The sequence below is a fragment of the Anser cygnoides genome, chromosome 5 (genome assembly GCF_040182565.1).
Source record: "Anser cygnoides isolate HZ-2024a breed goose chromosome 5, Taihu_goose_T2T_genome, whole genome shotgun sequence".
In the NCBI taxonomy this organism is placed as follows: domain Eukaryota; kingdom Metazoa; phylum Chordata; class Aves; order Anseriformes; family Anatidae; genus Anser; species Anser cygnoides.
In genome coordinates, this window is record NC_089877.1 from 18,117,258 (window position 1) to 18,142,070 (window position 24,813).

Here is a 24,813-nt window from a genome sequence, read left to right on the forward strand (position 1 = left end):
TAAATTGATAAGCATAAAATGCAAATTAACAAGCAACTAAGCTGCTTTATCCACCAGGGAGATGCACCAGAGGTAAATACCTTCAACAAGCTTTGTTTTTTTTTTTTTTTTTTCCAACTCTTGTTGTAAGTCTTTTAAAATTCTCTTATGTCCTTTCCCTTCCAACATATTATAATCTTTGTGATATTTACGTAGTCAAGTACAAGTAGATGCTGGAAACAGAAAGCCTAGAAAATAAAATTGCTTTCTCTGCAAGCCTACAGTTGAGGTAAGGAAAACTTCTGGGAAAACCAAAACAAACATTATATCCGTCTTTTATGAATATCTAATGACCTTTTAAAATTGAAGTGGTGTAATACTTGCACATTGCTTAAAGAGAACAATTCATAACTACTTACTCAGTTTGTATCATTCTCTTTTTGAATAACTGAATGGGGAAATATATTGTTTTCATTGCTGAAGTTTGCAACTTTGAAATCTCCAGATACTATACAGGAGTATGCTTAATGAAAGTTAATATTTGTATCTTTATTGTCATATTATGAAGAAAAGCTTTATTGGATCGAGAATTGGATAGACTTTTCCATGTTTCATGTTGGATCTTATAACTTACCCCGACTGTTGTTTTTCATATGAATGCATGTAGGTGTCACATCTTGGTGCAGCCATTCCTAAAGTAAATCTGTTGACTTTGGCAGGTTTACATACATTATTAATTCCCCATGCAAGGTATGAAATTTCTTAAAAAGGCTCTCAGAGGGTTACTGTGTCTATATTTTACTCCAAACAAGATCAACAGTATAAAGATTATATGACAGACTTTCAGAATCCAATGCTAGCTGCTTAGAAAGGGGTATTTATTTGAATTTATGAATTCAGGGCAGATGTCAGATTTGGTATGCTGGTGAGCTTTGGTTTCTGGGGTAATTTGCTTTGCTTTAGCCTTATTTTTTTGTTGTTTTGTTTGTTTGTTTTATTTTTGTCCTTCAAATTAGTTACTTAGTTGCTACTTACTTAGCTTTTGTTCTGTTTAACATCTACTTAAAGTGTTTTAGAATTCTGGATTAATACACCCTGAGCAGATGAATTCTCAGACTGAAAGTTGTTTTTACAAATAAGTGTATGCAATCACTTTGGGGTCCAGTCATTTACTTAGTGCTTCAAAATGCATTACGATTTCATCCTAGGTAAAATACGGCATCCATTGCAAGTAGTATTTAAATAATTACTTAGGCGTACAGTTGTTTGTTAATCTATTTGTTGGAAAATAAATGTTCTAATAAATGTACAAAAGCAGAGGCCGTATTTAAAATAACAGTAGAAATGAAGAGAGCCTAGAAGATACCTACCTTGGGGCTCAAGAGGCTGGCTGTAATTCCTTGTCTGGAGTGGTGACCTTTAAATAAAGGTCAGATAAGTTTGCACTGGAAACCTTGCAGGTGCTCAACAGAAGACACTTAAGATATTGTATTGCCAATGGGAGTTGCCCTTTTCTGTAAACTTCACTGTGGTTAACATTTACAAATACTTGCTGTGTTTCCCCTAGTAATATGCTTGAGTCTTCTCTTTTCCCTCTCCCTCTCTCCTCCTCAACAGGTTCTGTTTTCTCAAGTTGAAAAGTTGCTTCTACTTCAAACGTAGTTAAGCTTTTTCCATAACGGCCTCTCTTCCAGACTTGCTTATTCAACACAATAAGTCACTTATCTGCTGTATTCTTTGTATCTGTCCTTCTCCAAAACCTCTTCTTGCATCTGCCTGATTGAAATTCAGCCTTTCCATAAAGATACTTTGACCATCTGAATAGTTTATAAATAAAATAAATACTAAGTAAAACAGATGGAGGACAAGAAGAATTTTATCTTTGGACAAAAAGCTGCTTGGGAACTTAAGAAACTTTCAGAAAACTACACTATATTTGTAGAAATAGGTTAAGTGTGTAGATTTTATATGTTTTAGGAGTGCTAATGGTGAAGTACATCTGTAACAAGAACAAATTACATTCTTGCAGTCTGATCTTAAGACCCACTTTAATCATATGATGTTGGTATTTAGGACTCTAAATACCAGAAGTTAATGGGGCTTAGCTTCTTCTTGGCACGTCTGCATTGCACAAATATACATGAACAAGGGATAACAACCTGCCTCAGAATAAGGAGCAGGTTCAACAATTACTTCACTGTTTCTCTCTCTCTCTTTTTTTTTTGTTTTGTTTGTTTTTTGTTTTTAAAGGAAGGGGCAAAAAAAAGGTGTCACACTTGATCACTTTTGCAAAACAATTTGTCTCTTGTCACCTGTGCAGCTTACCTAGCAGAGAAATCAAAGACTGCATAAGTCAGCTCTGAAACAGGGCAGCAAGAAGAATCTTCCAGTGGGTGTTGGTGATGACAAATGGGTATGGCCATTGATTTTCAGTACTGATTTCAAATCAATATTTAAATCTGAGGGTAAGAGATACTGGGACGAGAAACAATAGCTTCAGAGAAAATTAAGAGAGGAATTTTGCTTGGTGATCTGGTACATGAGTACTCAGCACACATCTTGTAAAATATTTATTTGTGTGTTTCAGTTATTTAACAGAGAGATAAAAAATGCATTACCAGACAGTGCAACCAAGGCAAATTTAAGAGAAGGAGTGATATAAAGGGAAGGAAACGGTAATTACAGGGGTGTGAATAGCAAAATATTGTATGATTAAAATTTTTAGGTAATTACCTTGCAGGGAGAATTTTTTTAATAGCATGCAGGAGATTTGGCTTTCTAGTGTTTTCTCCCACACAGTAAAAATGCTTTACAGAAGAATTAAGAACCATTTGTCCCATTTTACAGAGGTGGATCAAGAAAACTGTGGGATCACAGATTAACTTTCTTAGAGTCTTGGTGCATGTCCTCATCCTCTATTTTTCAGTCTCCTAAGCTACAGCTATACTTCTAAAACAAATTGGACCAGGAGGTGTTCCCTTGGAGAACAGGCTGGCTCTTTTGCAGAAGACCCCCAGGACTGGAGCCTGACCAGCAAAGCTTCACATGGTGTCGAATCAACACCAAACCTGCCTCCTGGTCTGGTGGGCTTGAGAGAACAGGGGAAGCTGCAAGGGCCTCATCTTCCCTGGGATTTTACTGTGAGCTGTTTAGCATTCCTTATGTACATTTTGTTTTTCTCCATGCAGAGGTATTATTTTAGGTTTTTGCATTTTCCTGGATGATTTTTGTATCAGTGGGTTTCAGTGGATTTCAGTGGATTTTTGTATCAGTGGGTTTTCAGCTGTAACTGTTCTGAGTTATGTTTTGGTGCTAATAATGAAGAGGTTTTCATTGGCAGGAATCAGCTTGTCATATTTACATAGATTTCTTTCTCATCACATAGGCAGTAGTGTCTCAGATTCATTTTATGCTGGCAACATTAATACTGCTTTTGGAAAAAGTTGTTTCTGCCCTTCTTATGCCCTGGCTATTTGCTTCTGGCCATCTGCCATCTTCTTCCCGCTGCCTATACAAACATTTGCATACTGAATCCAGCTCAGGGATGTGATGGATGCTGAAGCTAACCTCTGAAAACAAAAGGGTGGTCTTTAACCTGGATTGCTTCTTTGGGATACGATGTTGGTTAACAACAGCTTTAAAGCAGCAGTGCAAAGTGGAGTTTGAATCCATCAAATTGGCCATTGGAATCTGTCTGCCCATCAGATTTTCTTTTCCACAGTCCTTTCTGCACAGCGGTAGAGAGGCGTGACATGCACAGTGCAGTGTGATTGCAGCCTTGTCTCCAATTCCATCTGAAATTCATTTTTGTTTTAGTATTAATAAAATTAGAGGAGGCAATGCTTGATCTTCTTCTGCATTTTAATTTAGTAGCTTGGAGAGCTCATATATGTGTAATCCTGAATAAATCCAGAGAATTCGAGTGTTAGGAGCTGGCAGATTTTATACAGTTGGAAATCCCTTTTCTGAATAGTATTTCTTCACAGTTAATTATTAAATGCCTCTTTCTAGCTGTTACTGTTATTCTAACAGCAGAATTTTCTCACAGTCTGGTTAATGGTATTACTCAGCCCATAACAATGCCTACTCTGTGTCTGGGATATTCCCACAGGTACATTTTTAACTTGTCTGACAATAGCTGCCTAGAGGGTTTCTCCCTGCAGGCAACAGGGCTGCTATTGTGCAAGTGAATGTTTATATAAAAATAGATTGTTCTTATCGAGACTGAGAGACAGCGACCCTTGAATTTGAAACCTTGCTGAGATGTATCCTTGGTGGCCTTGGGCAAGATACTTGATGCGTGTGCCTCAGCCATGTTTGAGGGAGAGGAGAACCAATAGCTGTTTGATTAGTCTGCAGTGGGCACTCGTGGAGACCCTAGCCTTCATTCACATGGCAGCAAAACCAAAATCTCACAGGTCAGGGAAGGAAGTGTTGAATCCTTAAATGTACTTTATTGTGACTTCCATACGAAAATTTAGCTTCTGTGTTAGAGGTGCGTTTCCTTCTGTCTTGCCATATGCTAGTCTTTCCCTCTGCAGAAACCCAGGGGGAGTGCGGGCCACAGCTGCCTTGCCTTTCTGCTCTCTGCAGCGCCAGCGTGGATGGATGTGGTGGGGACCCACTGCCCCACTGGGCTGGGCAGGGGCTCTGCCTTCGTGCCATTCTCTCTCTTGAGAGAGAAGCTCTTGCAGAAGTGATCACTGGAGGAGTGCCCCAGAGGATCAGGGTCTCTGTGCTGAGCTGCTAGCTTTGTGTGGCTGTCAGATGCTGGACTGCTGCGTTTGGTCCGTGGAAACTCGATAAGCACCCATGTTCACCTCACTTGTCAGTGCTGATACAATAGAGACAGGACCTTATATGAGATGCCTTTTTAAGTAGGTTTTTGTGTCTGTATATTTGGTTTTGCTCCAGTTTACCACTACAGAACTAGACAGGAGAGCTTGTTACTTTTTAGGATAAACAAAATCACATGTAGCCTTCATTAAGTTGAAGATTTTAAGACTTGGTTTTGTACCAAGGATGTGTATTGAGTATCTTATAATAATACATCTATGTTTATTTAAGATACCATGTCCAATATTTGTGCATATTAAAGATATTTTAAGCTCTTTAGTAAATATTTAGTTTATAATATTTAGGAAAATTGAGCATAAATTTTAAGATATGTATTTAATACATTCTGTCCATACAACACTTATCAGCCATAAGGCTCCAAAAAATGGACTGGTTTGTCACTGCTCTTGTTTTTCCCTCCTGTATTAGTTTGCACTCACTGGAGCACACCATTCAGATACATAGAGCTCTGGGAGTTGAATTTCTTCCCTTTTGATAACTTGTGTACTCTTACTGTTTTCCAAAGATCTTTGGAAATCTGTTTTCATTTAGTGAGAAACTTCTCTCCACTCAGCACACTGATGTATCATAGCACTATAAAAAACAATCAGCTTAACTATAGGAACCAAAGGTCTGCTATGTTTAGAAAAAAAAAAAAAGTGGAAAGAAGGAAACCCAAACAATTGTATTATTAAAAACTAATCTGTATTTTATCTATGTAACATCCTTTTGAACCAATAAAGAACGTTCTGCCAACTGGGAATTAGGAGCCTGTGATGCTGTATTTTCTTCTGCAGTAAAAATGTAGGTAAGCCAAACAACATGCCTTACTTATCCTCAGTTTATGGTTTTGGTTGCGGAAAAGTCTTTGATATATCGCTGGGAAAAACCTGAAACAGCTCCTAAAAGATAACGTGTTCCCTGTGGGAGCAATAATAGTGAGCATCTCTGGTTAACAAAGGACAGCACATTCTGTTTCCGTGCAAACTAAGAGCCAAACAACCAAGTTGCCTAAGGTGTGTGTGTGTAGAATGAGATTTAAGAGAGGCATGTTTGATCTCTGCACCCTGGCAGGATCTGCCTTGCACACTGGTTTAGTGTCTCCAGTGGTCAGATTGTCTTGTTTAAAAAAAGCATTTAAATGATCTCTTTCTTGGTAGTGCTGGTGGGGCATAAGTTCTGTTCTTTTTGCTGTTGTAGATAGAGTCTTTCATTATCTTTTTCTGTGGTTACTTGTGCATTTTTTTGGTCTGTATTGCAGAAAATAGGGTGACTTACACATTGCTGATGCTTTTCCAAGAAGTTTTATTCAACTTAAGTGCTTGGTGTATGGGAGATGTTTCTTCACCTGGTAATTTCCCTTTGTCCTTTGTCATTCCAACATGAGATATTTCTGGGTAGTTCTTGCATGAAAATCCACTTGCCAAAGCCTTGGGAAGTGTTTTTTTTTTTTTCTTTTTTTTTTTTTTTCTTTTCCCTAATTCAGCTCTCTAATTCTATGCTGTATAATTGCAGTTTACTGCTCTCTGTCAGAGTTGTTGAAGCCATTGCCCTGGAATATATTATGCTCTCAGAGGGCTTCAGGGAGAGACAAACTGTGTGATGTTCTTTGTGTCTTTTCCCTTGCGCTCACTGGCCTATATGTCTTATGCTCTTAAAATACTCTGTATCAACCTACTATATTTTGGTTTCATGTGATTCAGCATTGGTAGATAAATAAGGAAGCCATTGAGATGTTTAGGCTGTTCATTGACTTAAGGTGCTTTGGAGAGCAGCATTAATCTACAGTTCAGTGAAGCAGTAAGATGATGAAATACTCCCTCAAGAGTTTTCTTTTGTAAATAGAGCCTTGCATTAAGCTGCTGTGAACTGGCATGCTTTCAGATTTTTGAATGCACTGTTTTTGTCTTCATTAGTAATTATAGCTGAGGGAAATAATACTGGAATTGTCCTTCACCAGAAATAACAATACTACTTGATGATGTGGATATGTGATGTGCTTTGGAAATGCTTGACTTTGACCTCAAGCTCTAGGCCTGCCTTGCCACTGCTTGTGCTCTGGTGCAGATGCTGGCTCTGGCATAGGGACACCTTAAAATTAGAATTTGCTGAATTAGAAGTTGTCTTTTATGCCTGATTTGTAAGCATATCTGTATAAGTGACCGGTCATTGAAGAAGAATGAGTAACATGGTTGTGATATTTAGTTGACTCAAACTGAATAGTGAGACACAGTGCTACGAAGTGTTCTCCTAGTCCCTGCTGCTGTTTGACTCTGTTTACTTTTGGGGATCTGACTGTGAGACCATTGTACAAAGCATACATTTGTAGATCGTGGTACAATGACCTGGCATATGAGTGACCTTGGCAAAGTCAGTTTTCTCTTCTGTGTTTTACTTTTGTTTTAATGTCACTTTAATGGGGAATTGGTTGGTATTTTTTCTTTTACCTGTGGATTTTTTCTTTATTAAAAAGCAGAGAAGTTCTTTTCGAAAGTTTCTTAAGGAAAATATGAAAAATAATGTTTACATTTTTCTTGCCTCTGAAAACTGAAAAAGTATGTGCTTGTCAAGCACTGCAAAGTTTATGATGATCTTTCCATTTCTTTCCAGTATAAATTTTCCCTCGTTGTTCCACAGAGTAATAATTTTCATTTCCAGGAGAAGCTTTGAGTTTGTGGGACAAAAAAGGTCTTTTGCTGCTGTAGTTGGAAAACCCCAGAAGGAAAATTTTCTGCTGTTCTTACTGTGAGCCCTTAGGTGATGCAATTTACGTCTGAATGCAAATATCCTTACTTTAGAATGAAACGCTACTTTCATTTTAGCCTAAGCTATACCACAGATTAAAAGGTATTACTAAACTCTGTATTCAAATATGTATAATAGAAAGATTTTGATAGTGTAGATAATAAAGGGTGTTATACGAGCCACAGACCACAAAGAAGCATCTGTATCTGTCTAGCTCCCTATAGGATTTCATTTCTGGTTGATTCTGCTATTTGCAAATACTGTCTTTTATTGAAGCCTTACCTGTGCAGTTTCTCAATTCTAGTTAGGTCTCAATTATAATGTTAGTTTAGCAGCTATATTAATTTCTTGAAATGTCTTGTTACACTGGGAGAAATATGCTTTGAGGTTAGGTCTAGCTGACCTGTAACTGGAATTACAGTTTACAACACTTCTGTTTAACAGAGAACCTGGTGATGGATCTTTTGGAAAGACAGGAGTGCCTGGAAGAAAGGTCATTTTCTCTTTCATTTCTCTCTTCTCTTTTTCCTAGCGCTTTTCCTCTTTAGTAGTAAACTAGTAGCTAGATTTATTTCCATTGCACTGTGCCTACCCTTATAAATTATAGGAGGAAATAAAAGGAAGATGAAACCTATGACTTCACTGCTGAAATGTGTATTACTTCTAGGAAAACAAACAGACCTTGTAGCTGATTTGTTTTTAAGACTTTAGCTATATATACCTTTTTCTCTTTCTGCTTTGTATTGGCAGGGTAAAAAGCTTGAACATGCCTCGTAGCCCAACATCAAGCGAAGATGAAATGGCACAAAGCTTTTCTGACTATTCTGTTGAATCTGAATCAGACAGCTCCAAAGAAGAAACTATTTATGACACAATTAGAGCAACCGCAGAAAAGCCAAGCAGCAGAATGGACGACAGTCAGAGCAACACTCTAGTGATTCGAATTATAATACCTGATCTACAGCAAACAGTAAGGGATTTTACATTACCATTTTTAAAAAGTTTAAAATTGTTTACTTTGCTGGTTTCAGTTCACAGTAGATCTGTTTTATTTTTTATTTTTTGTAATTTTTAATAGATCAGTCAAAATTTATGTCCTGTTTTCTTTCACATCTCATTTTCTTACACTGGCGGTATGTCCAATGGATTGCCTAAAATAAGGGATCATCCCAAGCAAAGGAGTGTATTTAGCACGTTAACTTGATGAAAGCTGTGACCATAAAGTAAAACCCTTGTCTGCATGACCGAGTAGAGTAAGGAGAATTTTGGATCTAAAAAACTTACCAGAAGGTGAGGGTTGAAACCAAAAATCACATCATCTCTAGAAAAACTTCACATATAGGTAACCCCGCCGTCTTCGTGTTTATCTCTTCATGAGATAGTTTGTGATTACACTAAACTGGGGTCTGGCAGGAGGTCATCGATCTCTCTTTAGTCACCTTTTTGTTGTCTTCTCATGAAAAAATGGCCTTCGTAGAAAGCTGAAGATATTCAGAGCATAAAGATAAGGAAGGAGACACCAAAATAAATCTTCCCTTCCTCCTATGCTGTTATGCCTTTATTACACAGTGTTGTTTCTCAGGCTTCCACCTAGAGAAATCAGCAAACTTGGAGGAAGGTATTACAGTGACATGAAATTACTATTTTATTCTTTCTCACCTCTTCACCACTTATATTGGGTACATAACAGAAATGATAAAATGAACCTTTTTTGATTTTTCCTAGAGGAGTCATTTAAGTTAACTTGCAAATGTCCTAAACCTATGGCTATTTCCAAAATCCCTTTGTCTATTGAATGAAAATACAGTTTTCAATAAAAGATTTAATCACTCAAGTCTTACAGAAAGAGGCATTAAGCAGAATTTCCATTTGTTTAAAATTGTATGATTGATTTGATAATAAAAATGATATTTCAATCAAAAAATACATCATGGACGTTCCTTAGATATCAAAAATCTACAGTCCAAATTCCTTGCTCTTTCTGGCAGCAAACTATTAAGATGTGTTTCTTTTATGGTAGAATATATGAGGTTCAGGACATGGAAAGTTAGGAAAATAAATCTGGAAAAGTTTGCTGTTGTAATTTTTGAAGTAAAAGAATCATTGTCCTCCAGAAATGCTACAAAGGGAATAGCAATTGCATCCTAGAGAAGGTCTTGGGAGTTACTTGCTGATTCCATCTAGAACCACAACTTGTCTAAGTTTGTGATTGATTATCTAAATTATCCTGGGCCTTCCTGAATGCTGTTTGGATTTTCAGTTCATGGTAGACAACAGTTTTTTTATTTCAAAGATGATTATAAAAAACACATCCTTTTCATGGATGTCTGTTACATACATCACTCCATGCTGACATTTAAGATCTACATCATACTGTGCTGCCACTGAGAATTTATCTAACATGAAATTACTTCTTTGTTTTTAATTAAGTTCATTTTTGGAATGATAGAGATGGCCTGTCTAGAGGCTGACAGGAAAGAGATGTTTTGACAGTGTGGCCTCAGGTGTGGTTGTAGAGCCCCCCCTTTTTTTTTTTTTTTAAATCTCAACCCACACAGTGCATTTCTTGTATTTAATTTTTTATTTTTTGGTTAAGGCTTGAACCTGTTTCTGCTGAAATTACAGTGCCATTCTAATAGTTGAAATTGTATGAGATTAAACTCTGTGAAGAAGAGGTGGTGTGGGACCTGAGCTGGACAGCAAGGCTTTTGAGGGAAAAGCAGCACTGTGGCTGCTGGGAACCACCCATGGCATCCTTATTAAATCTTGGCTGAAGCAGTCATCACCTTGGATCTTTCATTGCAGTGTTGACTGAAATATTGAAATCCACCGTTGTGCATCTTAAATTTTAAAAAGATTTTCCCTGTAATGAAGTCCTCTGTCAGTGATCCTACCGGTCTGCTCTATCTTTGGTTATGGTCAGTGCTCAATGAATAGATCCAGTATAAACAGAAAGATCAGCTTTACTTGCTGACTTCTCTCTGCTGTTAAAATCAAAGAGATGTTAGCCTCCTGAAGTCCTCTCATTTCATTATAGTGTTTCTTAGACCAATAATCATTTATTTATTGACGCTATTGAAACAATTATTTTTGTTTAAATTCATTTTGTGCAGGAAATGAAATAAAATGTATTTTAGGTTTCCTGCTTCATTTGTTCATTTTTATTGCTTTACTTTTCAGTATTTTTTTGATTTTCGGTAAAATATTAATGAAAAGTAACTCAATTGTTTTAAACAATCCTATAGCAGATGATCTATGTCTGATTTATCAGCTCACAAGCTCTTGTACAAAAAAGTGAAATCTGGATTCAGTTTTACAAATGAATAGCTTAAATGCAGTGTAGCACAGCTCAGTAAAGATAACAGTTTGTGAGCTGTGTTATAACTACAAACCAAACCCAACATGCACCCCATTTGCTGTGTAATCACAATTAATTTAACATAAAAGCTATTTAAAATTATGCTGTTTAATCAAAGGAGCATGAAACTGCATTATTTAGTTTTATATTTTCATTCCTTAATAGTTTTTAGAAAGTCTGACCAAGAATGTATTCTTTTAAAGGAAGGCAAGTATAGGACTTTAGATAAAATTGAACACACTTGGCTGGTTTAAATCACTAGCTGAACTCACTAGGGATAAAAATTTGCTCCTCTGCAGTGACGGTGGTGTAAATCACCTTTAATTCATTGCAAATATAAGATAATCGTCAAGCATAATAAGTAGGATGTTCTGCTATAGAAAACTATAAATTATCACCCGTTGTAGGAAATTTGTCTTACTGCCCTCTTATTCTCATATGAAACTTTAAAGATATTGTAAACCTCAACAAGCTCTTATGAAGACTTACTTTTCAGTTATTTCATCAATTCTCTTTTTGTCTCCTTTTCAATTCAGATGGCAATACAACGTGATGAAACAATACTTTTTAGAAAGAATAATTTTTTCTGCTTTTGTTCATCATCTGTATTCAACTAAGTGTCATCCTTAGCACAGGAGCAAGGAGAATGTTTAAATGAGTGATTAAAAGATTTCCTGATTCACCAAAATGACTGAGGGAATAGAGCACATAAAAAGCCTTCCATATTCGCAAACATACGTGCTTAGGAGAGTGAGCAAAAAAGCTGCATCACGCAGCATTTAATTTCCTGATTTAATAAACCGGGAGGCTCAGCTTTAATAACCCCTTTATGGAGCAACACACAGGTGTAATCTTTTGAGCAGTAGCTTGTTTGTAGTGCATCCAGCACAGACGGCTCTGGCTTCACAGTGACCCCTACTTCTTAATGTTATGATGGGAATCACAGTAACTGGGTGTTCCTCATCTCCTGGCCAGAGTGGCCTCTCTGTTAGCGCAGAAGATTCAGATGGGTAGGATCAAATACTTCACCTGGGCTTGAAACTAATCCCTACTATCTACCTCGTGCCCAAAGGCAACCGTGTCCGCATACGCCTTTGAATGAGTGTTGGACATGGAAAACTAGCAAGCTGATGCTCCTGTGTTTTCCTGTATGATAGATGGCATATCTGACCTCTCCCTGGATCTTATCTGAATCCAGGGTAAGTCATGTGTCCATTTCCTCTATAAGCCCATGCAGTAACACATTGTAAGAGGTTTTGCCTCTAACTGGAAGCAGTCTGGTTCTTCTCCAGTTGCTCTTGTCAAGAAAAGCTCTGCATGGTGCTCCACCGGTGATGTCAAATGTTTTGTGTTCAGAATTGCTCTTTCTCCTCGACTTCAAGAAGAGATCTGTCAGCCAGTTGTTTTTAGGAATGTTTTTATTATTTTGCTATCAACATATGGTGTTTGTTCTGCTCTTCTGTTTTATCCTATGCTTATGTGCTCCCTCTGGGTTATGTTTAAAATCAGAATGCTCAGATTCAAATGTTTTATTAATTTCTGATGTTGAGAAGGGATTGGGTCTGTTGAGAACTTCTTTGAAATGCTTTCTGCCCATCTGTTTTGCTGTTCCACTTCAGTAATAAGCAAAACGCCCCCCTCCCCATTTTCTTTTTTTTAAATATTGGAATTTTCTCACAAAACGTTGTTTGGTAAGTGGCAGCTTTGTACAGCAACACCTTAAGTTGTAACTGCTTTTTGGTTTTCCTATTCTGCATTGCTTTTTATACATTTGTATCCTTCCTTATACATTACTTTTTTCAGTATTTATTAAGAATCTTCCCTTCAATACTTTTCTTTCCTGGATAAAGCACTTGTTTAGTTTGTGCAACTTTTATTTTTATGAAGGTAGTAACACAATTGTCACGTCTGCAGATTGAGACACTTTTTTTTTTTTCCTTCTTAAGAAGCCCCTTTTTTGTTTCCCATCTGTTCTGCTGTCCACTGCCTCAGATCTATTCCAGGGTTTCCTTTGCAACTTTCACAGATATTCTGTACCCTATTTTGTGACTGATTGCTTGTTGTTATTTTCTGTTTATAGTTGATCTTCCTCTTTTTTGTGTTTGTTTTGATGATGGAAACACTGTGGGTGCTGTGGAGATCTATACCTATGCCCTGGATGAGGGCAGGTGATCTGCCACCTGGAGGCAATGTGGTCAGGTTGTTTTCTCTTTGACCTTTCATCTCATGAATTCTGTGCTTTCTGAATTCATTATGAGGAAGGAATGCAGTGTGTCAAGGAATTAAGTTGAATACCAGGCACAAATTAAAATGAGGGTGCCTTTTTTTCTTTTCTATTTTCCTTTTCCTTTTCCGAGATACCAAACTCTCATTTGCATTTTCCGCTTTTTGTTTGTCACATCTTTAATATTGATGTCTTCTATCCAAAGGAATAACTTGTATTTTGATAATCTGACAATTACATTTTGGAGGCAGCTGTACAAACCTTTTGTCAGTGTTCCTCTGTCACAGCGCAGTTCTGTGTGATTGACATCCTCATGAGTCTGATGATAAAGAAGTGTTGGTTGATCGACTTTGAAGGGATAAATGTTATTCCTCAGAGATTCTGTATCATGAACGTTATTCCCACTGAATTAATATCTCCCCTTTAGTTGGCATGGGTGAGCTATATGATTCCCCTGCTTCCTGTCCTGCTGTTGCACTTGCGACTTCCTCTTACCAGCATGCAGATGTATGAGATTATAATTGACTGTGTCTCTCATGATCCGAAGAGCTTTAATGTTACAAATGCAGATCTCACATTTCATCAACCGATATCGCCATGCTGTCTTGCTGGTAGACTAGGATTTCTAGTGGCCCAGTGTGATTTTGACAGTGTTTTTGAGTCACTCAGGGCTCTTTCCTTTTTCCCCTTTCACCTGTTCCCTTCCCTTTCCCCTTTGCTCTTCCCTTCCCTTTTCCCTTTGAGTAGGTCTGCTGTAATTTTATAGTATATGTAGTCAGCATTCTGGTCTTGGGATGCAACAAAAGGTTGGCATGAATAGATCCCACATCTTTCATATCGAAATATCTGGGTTTTATGTATTTCTGTTGTTCTTTGCCACGAAACTTGTCCCTGTTTTCTGTTTTTATTGTTGTTGTTTGTTTTTATTTTTTCATTTATTTTTTATTGAAAAGTCATTGAAGGTATCCTGCTAGAAAAATTCATCTAGCTTTTTTTGACTTAGCTGCCATCTTATTTTCTCATGGTCACCACAGTTACGGAGTTGTGCTCAACAAGAGGGCAGTCTCTCCCAGTGCTTCATGTTGTGTTGCTCTGCCAAACAAATGAATCTGAAGAAAGAAGGCAGTATCCCAGACTCTGTAGATTTATGTCAGATAGGCTGCCAGCAACTGTTACCCCAGAACGACCTTGAGGCCGGTCAGAACACAAGTCAAGCTTGACTTCTGCCATGAAATTAAACTTTGGTACTAGGCTTTTTAAATTCTCCTTTCTTTAAACAGGTGGACACAAGAGAAAAGTAATCCAAGGTCTTAGGACCTGCCTGGTACTTTTTGAGACTTTAAGTTCTTTTGAACTATAGCTTGTTTTTACCTAAAACTGGAAGAACCAACAATGTATTTCAGCCCAGTGGATGGAAAGCAATCCTTAGCCTGCCTGCTGAGCTGCTCGATTTCCTCAAGCAGGCAGTAAATCTCAGTTTGCTGAAGTCAGATTTCATGATATCCTGTTATTGACAGTGCATGTTGATGCGTTATTATTGATAGTAATTTTCTGTATGGATTTTGAGCTCATTCCTAATCCAGTACTGATTAGCTATTTATGTGATAAAGGCAAAGAATCCTTTCCTCTTATGAACATACCTTTTGTGGCTGCATTTGCACAGGTGTTCATTATGTGCAGATTACTTAGGTGTGAGTCTATGAAGGTTTGATGTGCTGTAAAATGCTTTCTGCTATGTGTGGTCTGGCACTCCTCCGATCTGTTTTGTCTGTTCCCTTCTGCATAAAGCCTTCATCAGGTGAGCTGCTGCTGTACATGGCTGCAGGCACTCTGCTGTTGGCATCCCATAGGTCTGTCTGCTTCCACTGGTGGTAGCTACTAATTCCCTAACTGCAGATCTAGTAACCCAAAGAAGATTGCTTAGCAAGATTGAGGGCTTTTTTTTTTTTCCCCTGTGTTTTGTTTTTAGTCCGATTTATGCCCCAGAATGATAATCTTAAATCCTTTTTGGCTGTATATGTCTCCTTGGTTATAGGGCTGATGTTTCCATTCTATGGAAATTCTTTACAAGCATAATTTTCAATAAGTATTGGTACTTTTATCTTGCCAAAATCAGGTCCTACAGCCCAAGTGAGGAGCTCAAAGTCTATGGCAAAGTTGATAGTAATTTCAATAAATTTGAGTGCTGAGACACAAGCTATCATGTCCCTATTGCAGCTTTCCATCTCTACTTGCAAGTACAAGAAGGGCATTTTGATCAGATTAAGCTGTAAAATTAATCATATCACAGATTTAACAGACTAATCTGTAAAAAAAAAAGATCACAAACTCTTTGGGCAAGGGCTTACTGCTTTCTGTATTGTGCCCAAATTTGAGCAGTTTAGTAGTGTTAAACCAATTAAATAATCAAAATATGCATGTGTGTACCAAGATGGCTATATTAAAGGGGTAGCTTTTCATTAGCAATGAAAAAGTAAGGTTTTTAAAGAATATTTTGTGAGATAAAGTATGGAGGACAGTGGTATGTTTGGCTGTCCATTTATTTATTTTATCAAAGGTAGGAAAGTTTCTGGCATTTTAAGTATGAAAACAAGGGCAGAATTTTGTCAGTCTTCTGCAGTCTAAAATATTCTATAGAATATTTTAAGAAGCTGCTTTTTGTCCCTAAATACATACGTGGCAGAATCTGAGGAATGCCTCTACATGGGAAACTTGATGGGAAATTGTCTGATTTTTTTTTTAATTATTATTTTTAATTTATTTTTATTATTTTTTTACTTAAGGGAACTTAAAGTGCAGATTATAACTTTTCTGACTGCAAATTGAGAAGACAACATATCACATCACTGAAGCGGGTAGTACATTGTGAAAGAAGGTACCACACACCCTCTGCAAATTCTTTCTTACATTGTCCTGTTAAACAGAATTATGGAGTTTTATCACCTAAACTGGAATTTTCTTTGGCATCCCTTTGCTTGCATAGGTGGGAACCTTGATTATAGAGTTTGACACAAAATGACGTTTCTCTATATGAAAGAAGTTTGCTAGCTTAGATATTATCAGTACAACAGTTGTTGTTGTTGTTGTTGTTTTCGTTTTCTTGGTCCTTTTTCAAATTTTCCACTAGCTTCATGTCTGAATAAGGGCTTTGAGATTTAGAGAGAAATACTGATACTATATGTGTGCCCATGTTGTGGAAGCATAAGAAGACTGTCTGGTGACTAAGTCTCTCTGCTTTTCTGTTCTTGTGTTTCCTTTTTTACAACTCAATTTTGCAAAACATGCAGAGGGGAGCTGAGGTGCTCCACACAAAGGGATCAACATTGATTAAAATAAGCACATTTGTGTTTCTTATGAATTGGTAGAAAGGCTAGGGCTGTGAATAAGTGAATTTGTGAAATTATTAGTTTCAAAGTGTTTCCAGGTTTATTCTGCCATTGAGGATTTTATAAAATATTGTAGCTAGTGTGGTAGAAATGTAATGGTGATGTATGTATCAAATAACTCATTTTAAAATAAGCCTTTTAGCTACTGCACAAAAAGAATTCCTCACTGCAGTTTCTGTTCAGTGCAGCTGGTTAAGCTCTTATCACCTGTCCTCACGCATTAGATGAGCAGGGTAATGTCAGACATGTGGAAAGTGAAGTATTTGAAGATAAATATTGTGAATTGTTGTGCAATGTGAATAAGCACTATAGAAAGATTTATTTTATTTTGAAATATGTTCTGAAGAAATATGAAATTATTTATTATTTTGCCAGTTTAACAAGTCTTTGAGAATTAGAAATACCCATCATTATCTACAATGTTTGCACATAATCAAGAACAGATAGACCACAAGAACAGACTGAATGAAAGGAACCATATTGAATTCTCAAGTTGCTAAAAAAAAAAATTATCAGACTTAAATTGCAATCGGAAGTTAGTGTTTTGGATTGTTAAAATCAAAGCAGTCTAGTACCAGTCCAAGACTGCTTGTATCTTACTTCTGCCTCCCTCTCTCCTTCATATCTCCATTTAAAACAAAACAAAAGAACAAAATAAAAAGTTTTTCACAAAACATCATGAAACTTAAATATAAGCAGAATGAAAAATGTTTCCTAGACACCTTTATTCGTGACAAAATCTAATATCTAATATCTCACTTGATTACATTTTTATATTTAAGATCGTAAAGTATTAAAGCTATCTGCTATTTCCTAGGTCAAAACATCTCTGTAGCACATTGCAAAGAAATTTGGAAGCCAATAAAATAAATGGGCAGCAGTTATTAAATCCAGCAGTTGGACTAGATGATCCTTGTGGGTCCTTTCCAACTCAGGATATTCTTTGATTCTATGAAATTCCTAAACTTCTTAAATTCCTGAATTCCAACTTGGTAAGTATCAGAGAACTGAAAAGGTTCTTTTGAGGTTTTCTAGTCCTCTGCTGCCTCACATCAGATAGTTCCTCTCATAAGCTTGCCCCGAGGTAAACACAGCTTAAAACAAATTAGATTTCTAGCCTGAATACAGACTGGTCATCAGAACATCTTAGAATCAAGTGGATGGTTAAATATCTTGTAACATCCCTTCTTACACTTGGCTTTTCCTACAGTTTTGCCTTGAAGGCATCCTTTCTCCGAAAAAGGAAGTGGTCTCTCATCTTTGTGGTGGGACTTGAAATGTCCTGGGTTTTCACAGTACTTGTGCATTAGCTGTTACAGAGGAAGGAGCATCTGAAATATAATCCTGTTGATGTATGCTTTGTCATGGGCTGTATAGATTTATTTTATATATATACAACACTTGTGAATTTTAGAATATGATAGTGTTTGAATGTTTCCTCATTATTTAGATTTCCTTTATCATTTCTTATCATTTCTCTTTGCAGAAATGCATTAGATTTAACCCAGAAGCTTCAGTGTGGGTTGCAAAGCAACGAATTTTGTGCACTTTGAATCAGAGTTTGAAAGATGTCCTGAATTATGGACTGTTCCAGCCTGCAAGCAATGGTAGAGATGGGAAGTTTTTGGATGAGGAACGACTTCTTAGGGAATACCCACAGCCAGTGAATAAAGGAGTTCCGTCCCTAGAGGTATTTTTTATATCAAAAATCTGAAATATCATTGTATTCTTCTGATACTGTAAACTGTAATTGAGGTTTCTACATGCAGTAGAATTGCGTTTAGAAACAGTGATCAGCAAGTCTGAACTTGAACCCTTGCTCCCAGGAGTGCTGGTGTTTGCCTGCTTGGTGGAGTTATTCCATGTATTATGCCCAGAAATCTGCACAGAATCGAACCCTTCAGAAAATTTGATTTTGAGGTTTTCCTCTTCTGAGAACACAGGGAACGTATCTTAGGAGAGTAGTCTGATTTAAAAAAGAAATGTAAGGTACTGGATTAAACTTTTGGATCTGTGATTAGGTTTAACATAGTAGGGTAGCAGTTGCTGAATAATAACCCTTTGTCTCCTGCCAAAGGAGGGTATTTTTGTCTCAGTGAAGCCTGAGGAGAGTGAGTTTGTGTGAAGCAGTCACCTGTTCCCCTCTCCATTGCTCATGCAGGGGCTGTGCAGCTGGGGGTTAAACTAGGCAGAGCTACTATGACACTGGGCAAGCAGAGAGCAGAGCCAGATCACACTGTACAGCAGGAAGCTGGGCACAGAACTGGCATTTAATTCATTTTGATATTGCTTGTGTGGTGGTACATCACCCAGTAATAATCTGTAATTAACAGACTTACCCCACTACAACACAAACATAGGAAAGAAGAACCAGGGTCCAGAGAGAGTTTTGAGTCCTGGCTTTTCCAGCAGTTTATTTCTGAGAGCCAATCAATGATATTCATATTATAGCCATAAGCAAAATAAATAACCGCATTATTTTCTCTGTCATGTTTGTTACAGTGTTCTGTTTCATGAGTGCTAACTCTACAAAATTCTTCTAGCAACAGCTAAAGGATTGCAGTACAAGGGTTAAAAGTGATCTTTTTTAAAAGCTGTTATTAAAGCCACCTACCGTATAGGCTCCTTGCCCAACAAATGTGCTGCATTCTTTGAACTGTGTGTAGTATGATGAAATAATAGGAAATTATAATTACATAAACACATGATTTTGGCTGTGGATCTGTCTACTCTAGCCAAAGGGCATCAAACTGCTCACAGTGATTGAGTTTCAGTCAAAAGAGACAGTCCTATGAACCTCATTCACAGGACCAGTTCTGTTAAGCATCAGGAAAACTATTCCCATGTGTAAGTGCTGCCTATGCTGTTTAAGGGATTTTTCAGGAATCTTTTTCTTTCATTTAAATTTCAGAAGTGTTAAGCGGCTATTTTGAAATATGTATTTTGTTATTTAACATTCTTTCCCAGGCCTTCTTTCAATCTGAGGCTATAAATGAAATGCACAGATGCCTTTAGGGGGAAAGCTCTTTTCACTGTAATTCTTGCTTATTTATGTAGATTCTAGAGGCTGATCTCATTTCCCATGTAACTCCACTCATTTCAGTATATTTATACAAGATAGCAATTTTGCATACATGAACTGTATGGCCAAAATGACACTAAGTTAAGCTGATTATTGGTGAATATTCAAAATGAAATACTAAGCCTTTTTTTTTTTTTTAATTTTTCCAAAATCTACGTCATCATGGACACTTCCTGGTAAGGTCAGAAATATTCTTGTTATTATTTTTTAAGCAAAATGGGATATTTTAAATTTTTGTTTGCTTGTTTCCTCTCAGTTTCGATACAAGAAAAGAGTGTACAAACAGTTCAATCTTGATGAAAAACAACTGGCCAAGCTTCACACAAAGGTATGCCCAGTTTACTGGGGAAGCGAACAAATGTGTTCTTAGAAAAGTAGTGTGTCTGAGAAACTGGATATAAGTAGGAGTTCATTACTACCTGGTCCAGTTGCCAAACAACAAGTAGTATGCGTTTGCAGTGCCAACAGGGATGTGTGAATTGTGATCTGGGATTTTTGCTTGTAGAAAAAATCCCATGTTTGACTTTTACGTAGGTGTACAATATCGAATGAATCTTATTACATAAATACAATGTGCTTTCAGCATGCTGCAGAAATGCTGATCTATGGCTTTAGACTCATTTGCAGGTCAGAATAATAATGATCACCTTACATTATCCTCATTTCTTACTGAGAGAATCTTCATTCACTTTTTCCTTAAAACTATGAACAACAGAATCTTCTCATTGTGTTTGACTTCTAAACTTTACAAACTGCATGGTTTATGCTCACAGCATAAAGTTGGGTTCTCCAGGAATGTGAATTTGTTCCATGGTGTCAGTGGGTATATAGTGACAGAATATTTCACTTTTAGTCAAAATTTTCCTTTTACAATCAGAGGATGATTAATTTGTCACGCTTTGTTTCAGGCTAATTTGAGAAAATTTATGGATCATGTCCACCATCTCTCAGTGGAAAAAATCACAAAAATGTTGGACCGAGGACTGGACCCCAACTATCATGACCTAGAAAGTGGAGGTCAGAACAATAAAAGTAGCAGCGTAGCGTAGTACCGTGGGGTTGCTCAGCCTAAACTGATTAACAGGTTAAATCTCATGCATTCTTTCTGTTGCCTTCATAACTCTAGGCTAATGGAATCTGTATGGTTTTTCTGTCCAAAGAAGGAAATTGATAATTTATGATTTTCTTTAATCAGTATTTTTAACTTCATATTTTAAAAGTTTTTAAAGCAGATGTTCTTTATTTTATAAATTTAGTCATCTTTTTTTCATGCGTATACTGTTCTATTCTTCAGAAACACCACTAACTTTGGCAGTTCAGCTTGACAATACAGTAGAAGTGATAAAAGCTCTAAAAAATGGAGGAGCACATTTAGACTTCAGAGCCAAAGATGGAATGACAGCTCTGCACAAAGCAGCTAGAGCCAAGAACCAAGTAACCCTCAAGGTAAATGCTTTTAGTAGCAAATTACACATTACTTTATTCAGAAAAATATATAAAGGAAAATGAATTCAGTTAATTACTGTGTTGTCCTCAATGGATCTTTTAATACATATTTGTTCCAGTGCTTTCTAGTGTTTTTAAAATCTTAGGATTTGCTTTCAATAAAGGGCCTTTTTACTTCTGATTTTTGGGTAGTGGTGAAATTTAACTTTATTCACTGATAGATTGGGAAATATCTGCTTGAGGAAATAGGAATAGTATTATTGCTGCTTATCTCTTTGAAAGCAAATGCCAGTGATATGGATTACGCCTTGTATCTTAACACAGTCTTTTCTGTTTTCTTTCATATTTTAACAGGTATTCTTATATCACTTTGATATGCTAGATTAAATCTTATATTTATGGCATTTGCTTATTGCCTTTTGAGAGATATGGAAATTGCATGACATTTTTGATAAAGCATCCTGTAACTGAAGAGGTAAATGTGTTTCAAAGGCAATGCGACATTTTCAGAGTGCCAGTTCTGAAATTGAAGGAAGGATGGAAATAGGACATTGTCACTCATCCTTTTCTTGCTATCCCTGTAGATACCTTGAGGTCCTTATTCTTCTGGGGTCATTCCTTCCTTAGCTTACTCTGCGTTGCAGCCCATTTTTTCAGCTTGTAAATAAGTGAGCAACAAATACACATTATGGCAAATATCAACTTTGTAATTATTTTAGAAAAAGGTAGAAAAGTCTATTTTCACTTACAAGTCCCTCCAAATAATAGTTTTCACAGGTTGTGGTTGCTTTCAGACTCTTTTAGAGCTTGGAGCATCTCCTAACTACAAAGACAGCTGTGGCCTGACACCCCTGTACCACACTGCTGTGGTGGGAGGGGATCCCTACTGCTGTGAACTGCTACTTCATGAACACGCTACAGTCAGCTGCAAAGATGAAAATGGATGGCAAGAAATTCATCAGGTAGATAAGATTATTTTTTGGTTAGAGTTCAAATAGTACCAGGAGATGTGCACCATATATGTTTTGTGGTTAAACAGTGTTTTGAATGTCATTTGAATATGTTTAGTCCTTGCACATACAAGTATGGAGTTACTTCCTGTTTCTGTTTGCATGTTGCTTTGCATCCCGCTGTGGTAAATTAGAAGTATAAGCTGTCCCAATGGAATATTTTTTAACTTCATAGTCCTTTGGTTACCGTGGATTTTGCTGCAGAAATTGCTACTGCAGTTGACTGCTAATCATATTTATACAATGGAATCTTGGAAGTTTGAAATTTAGCATCCTTTTAGTGGCACTTTATTAAAAAAAAAAAAAAAAAGGCTAACTCAATATTTTTGTTACTTGCTAGATGTTAATTTCCCTGGTAATACTTCTTATGTGTTTGTCAGATGTACTTTCTTCTTTCTTGGAGATACCAGTCTTTCTCCACTGACCATAACAGGGAGCTCTGATAAATGTTGAATGGTTTGAACAGCTCGCCTAACATGTATACCTAGGGGAAATATATTTCCCTTGTGTAAATTGTCTTACAGAGCCTCCCAATAAGCTGAATAAAGCATTGCTGTCAGATTGGCAGAGGAGAAGGTCAAACCCCACTCTAACAAGGAAGAAAAGTGGGGTAAAGGCCTGGTTTTAGTCCAGCTTATTGTAGGAAGAATAGAAAGTTGGACACCTGCACATTCATATCTAGCTGTTGATTGACTTTTAGAATTAGGACTGAATTGATAATTTATGGCTCATTGTGCATTTGCTCTATTCTCCCCCACATTCAGAAACACATCTATGGTTTGATTCTGTTTCTCCCATTTGCTTATTTTCAGATGCTTGCTTTCTATTGCCTTAAAATATTCCTGTTCTAACATCAGCTGGCATGATGTTTCCATTAGTTTTTGCATATAATTTGTAAATGAATAAATTATTTAATAAGCACCATTTTTCTGTGTTTTTGTTGTTTGATTTGTTTTGTTTTTCTGTCTGCTGCAATTTAAATTCAGAGAAAGAAAAGATGTAGTGGTTAGGGTACTAGTCTGGGAGTTGGGAAATCCAGTTCAATCCCAGATGTGTCACATTTTTCACACATTTGTGTGTTGAACAGTACACTAATTCCTCTGATCCAAATTGCAAGATGTGTAGGTGATAAAATTCCCACTGAAGTCAGTAGTAGTTAGGTACTTAAGACAGGGTGAATGACTTTGTATATCTGTATCTCTCAGCTTAAATTCCATACTATTATAGGAATAGGAATCCATATATTATAGGAATGATACTGATCTGAGATGATGTCAAGGTAAAAGTATTATGAACTGGGAGATGCTCAGTTGGTGTGCTACAGAGAAGAAAGGAGTAGAGTAATTGAGACTGATGAATTGAACGAATGTGATTCTTCTCAAACTTATTTGTTAATCAGGAAAGTTTCAAATTTCAGTGGAGTTTCATTCTGTACAGGTTTAATTCCAGCTGTTCAGGGTTTAACATTCTGTCTGTGTGACTGAAAGTAACACTTGAAGATTTTCCCTCTTTTGGATCACTGCCTCGTGTACACTGTACATATGGTGACATCATAGAATCTGAAAATTATTATTTCAATTCTTTTGACCAGATTTCCATAAACTGTGTTCACACCTTAAAAATCAGGCTTTCGAAATCTGATCATCTTCAGTGCCATCTAGTGGACAACTTTCCAAAGATTTCCAGGACAAAAAAATTACTTTCTGTCAACTGTTAAACGTGATTAGCTGACTAGGAATATTAGTTCTGTTTATATATTCTGCCTAATAATATATTAGAAAGTTATCAGTCTTCGTATTTTCTTGATAATTTACATCGCTGTTCCCCAAGTACTTAAGCATATGCTTAAATTTTTGCACAGACTTGCTGTACCTGAAGTGCACGCATCTGAGTTCACAGAGAGATATGCAGATCAGGTTGTTAGGCTTCCCATTCAGTCCAGGGGTGGCTTTAAAAATTATGTCTAAAATAAAGTAGCATATTCTCTGATTTAAAAACGAGGAAATAAAAAATGTTGGCATGGAATGCTTGCCTGATGCAGCCAGATTGTATAGTAACTGAGATATTAATGTATCTCTTCATAGGCTTGCCGGTATGGACATGTCCAACATCTGGAGCACCTTCTCTTCTATGGCGCAGACATGTGTGCGCAGAACGCGTCAGGAAATACGGCGCTGCACATCTGTGCCCTTTACAACCAAGTGAGTGGGCACACACATTCTCCACTTTTAAACGTTAGTCCTAGAAACTAGAAGGGATATAATTAAACACAACTTTATTAGTATTTTAGTCACTGATTCCAAATAAGGCTGCTCATTGTTGGTAGCAAAATTATACCTATTCGTTGGAAAAGAAAACAACACAATGTATGACTGGACTGTTTTTTAGTGTTGTATCTAAATATTTGTTTCCTGGTAATAACTTACTGCTGTTTTGCTAAAATTTAAATTAGAATTAAATAAGAAACACTTGGAAAATACTGTAGAAATATATCTGTAGGTTATACAAAAGATGTCTAATTTTCTGCTGTTTACAACTTGTGTAGCCATTTACAAATAACAGAACCATTTTGATTTGATAGCATGTAATACTCTCTCTGCAGGGATGGTGGGGAGGGAATAAGTTTTACAACTATGTTAAAACACAGCACGTTTAATGTTACATCGCATTAGGAAAATACAAGTCATAAGATGTGACTGTAACTAGTGAAACATCTGTTAAAGCATCTGCTTCTTAATTAATTACAA

At 36.8% G+C, this 24,813-nt stretch overlaps 1 protein-coding gene across 4 annotated transcripts in view; it reads left to right on the forward strand.

Annotated features, from left to right (window-relative positions):
* Window positions 1-24,813, forward strand: part of SHANK2 (SH3 and multiple ankyrin repeat domains 2) — a 352,436-nt gene that overhangs the window by 33,321 nt on the left and 294,302 nt on the right. For all 4 annotated transcript variants that reach the window (XM_066997187.1, XM_066997188.1, XM_066997190.1 and 1 more), the window contains exons 4-10: window positions 8,311-8,530; window positions 18,015-18,218; window positions 19,867-19,938; window positions 20,519-20,627; window positions 20,905-21,056; window positions 21,851-22,018; window positions 24,151-24,267. In XM_066997187.1, the coding sequence (XP_066853288.1) occupies window positions 8,311-8,530; window positions 18,015-18,218; window positions 19,867-19,938; window positions 20,519-20,627; window positions 20,905-21,056; window positions 21,851-22,018; window positions 24,151-24,267 (1,042 nt within the window). The remainder of the gene's footprint in view (window positions 1-8,310; window positions 8,531-18,014; window positions 18,219-19,866; window positions 19,939-20,518; window positions 20,628-20,904; window positions 21,057-21,850; window positions 22,019-24,150; window positions 24,268-24,813) is intronic.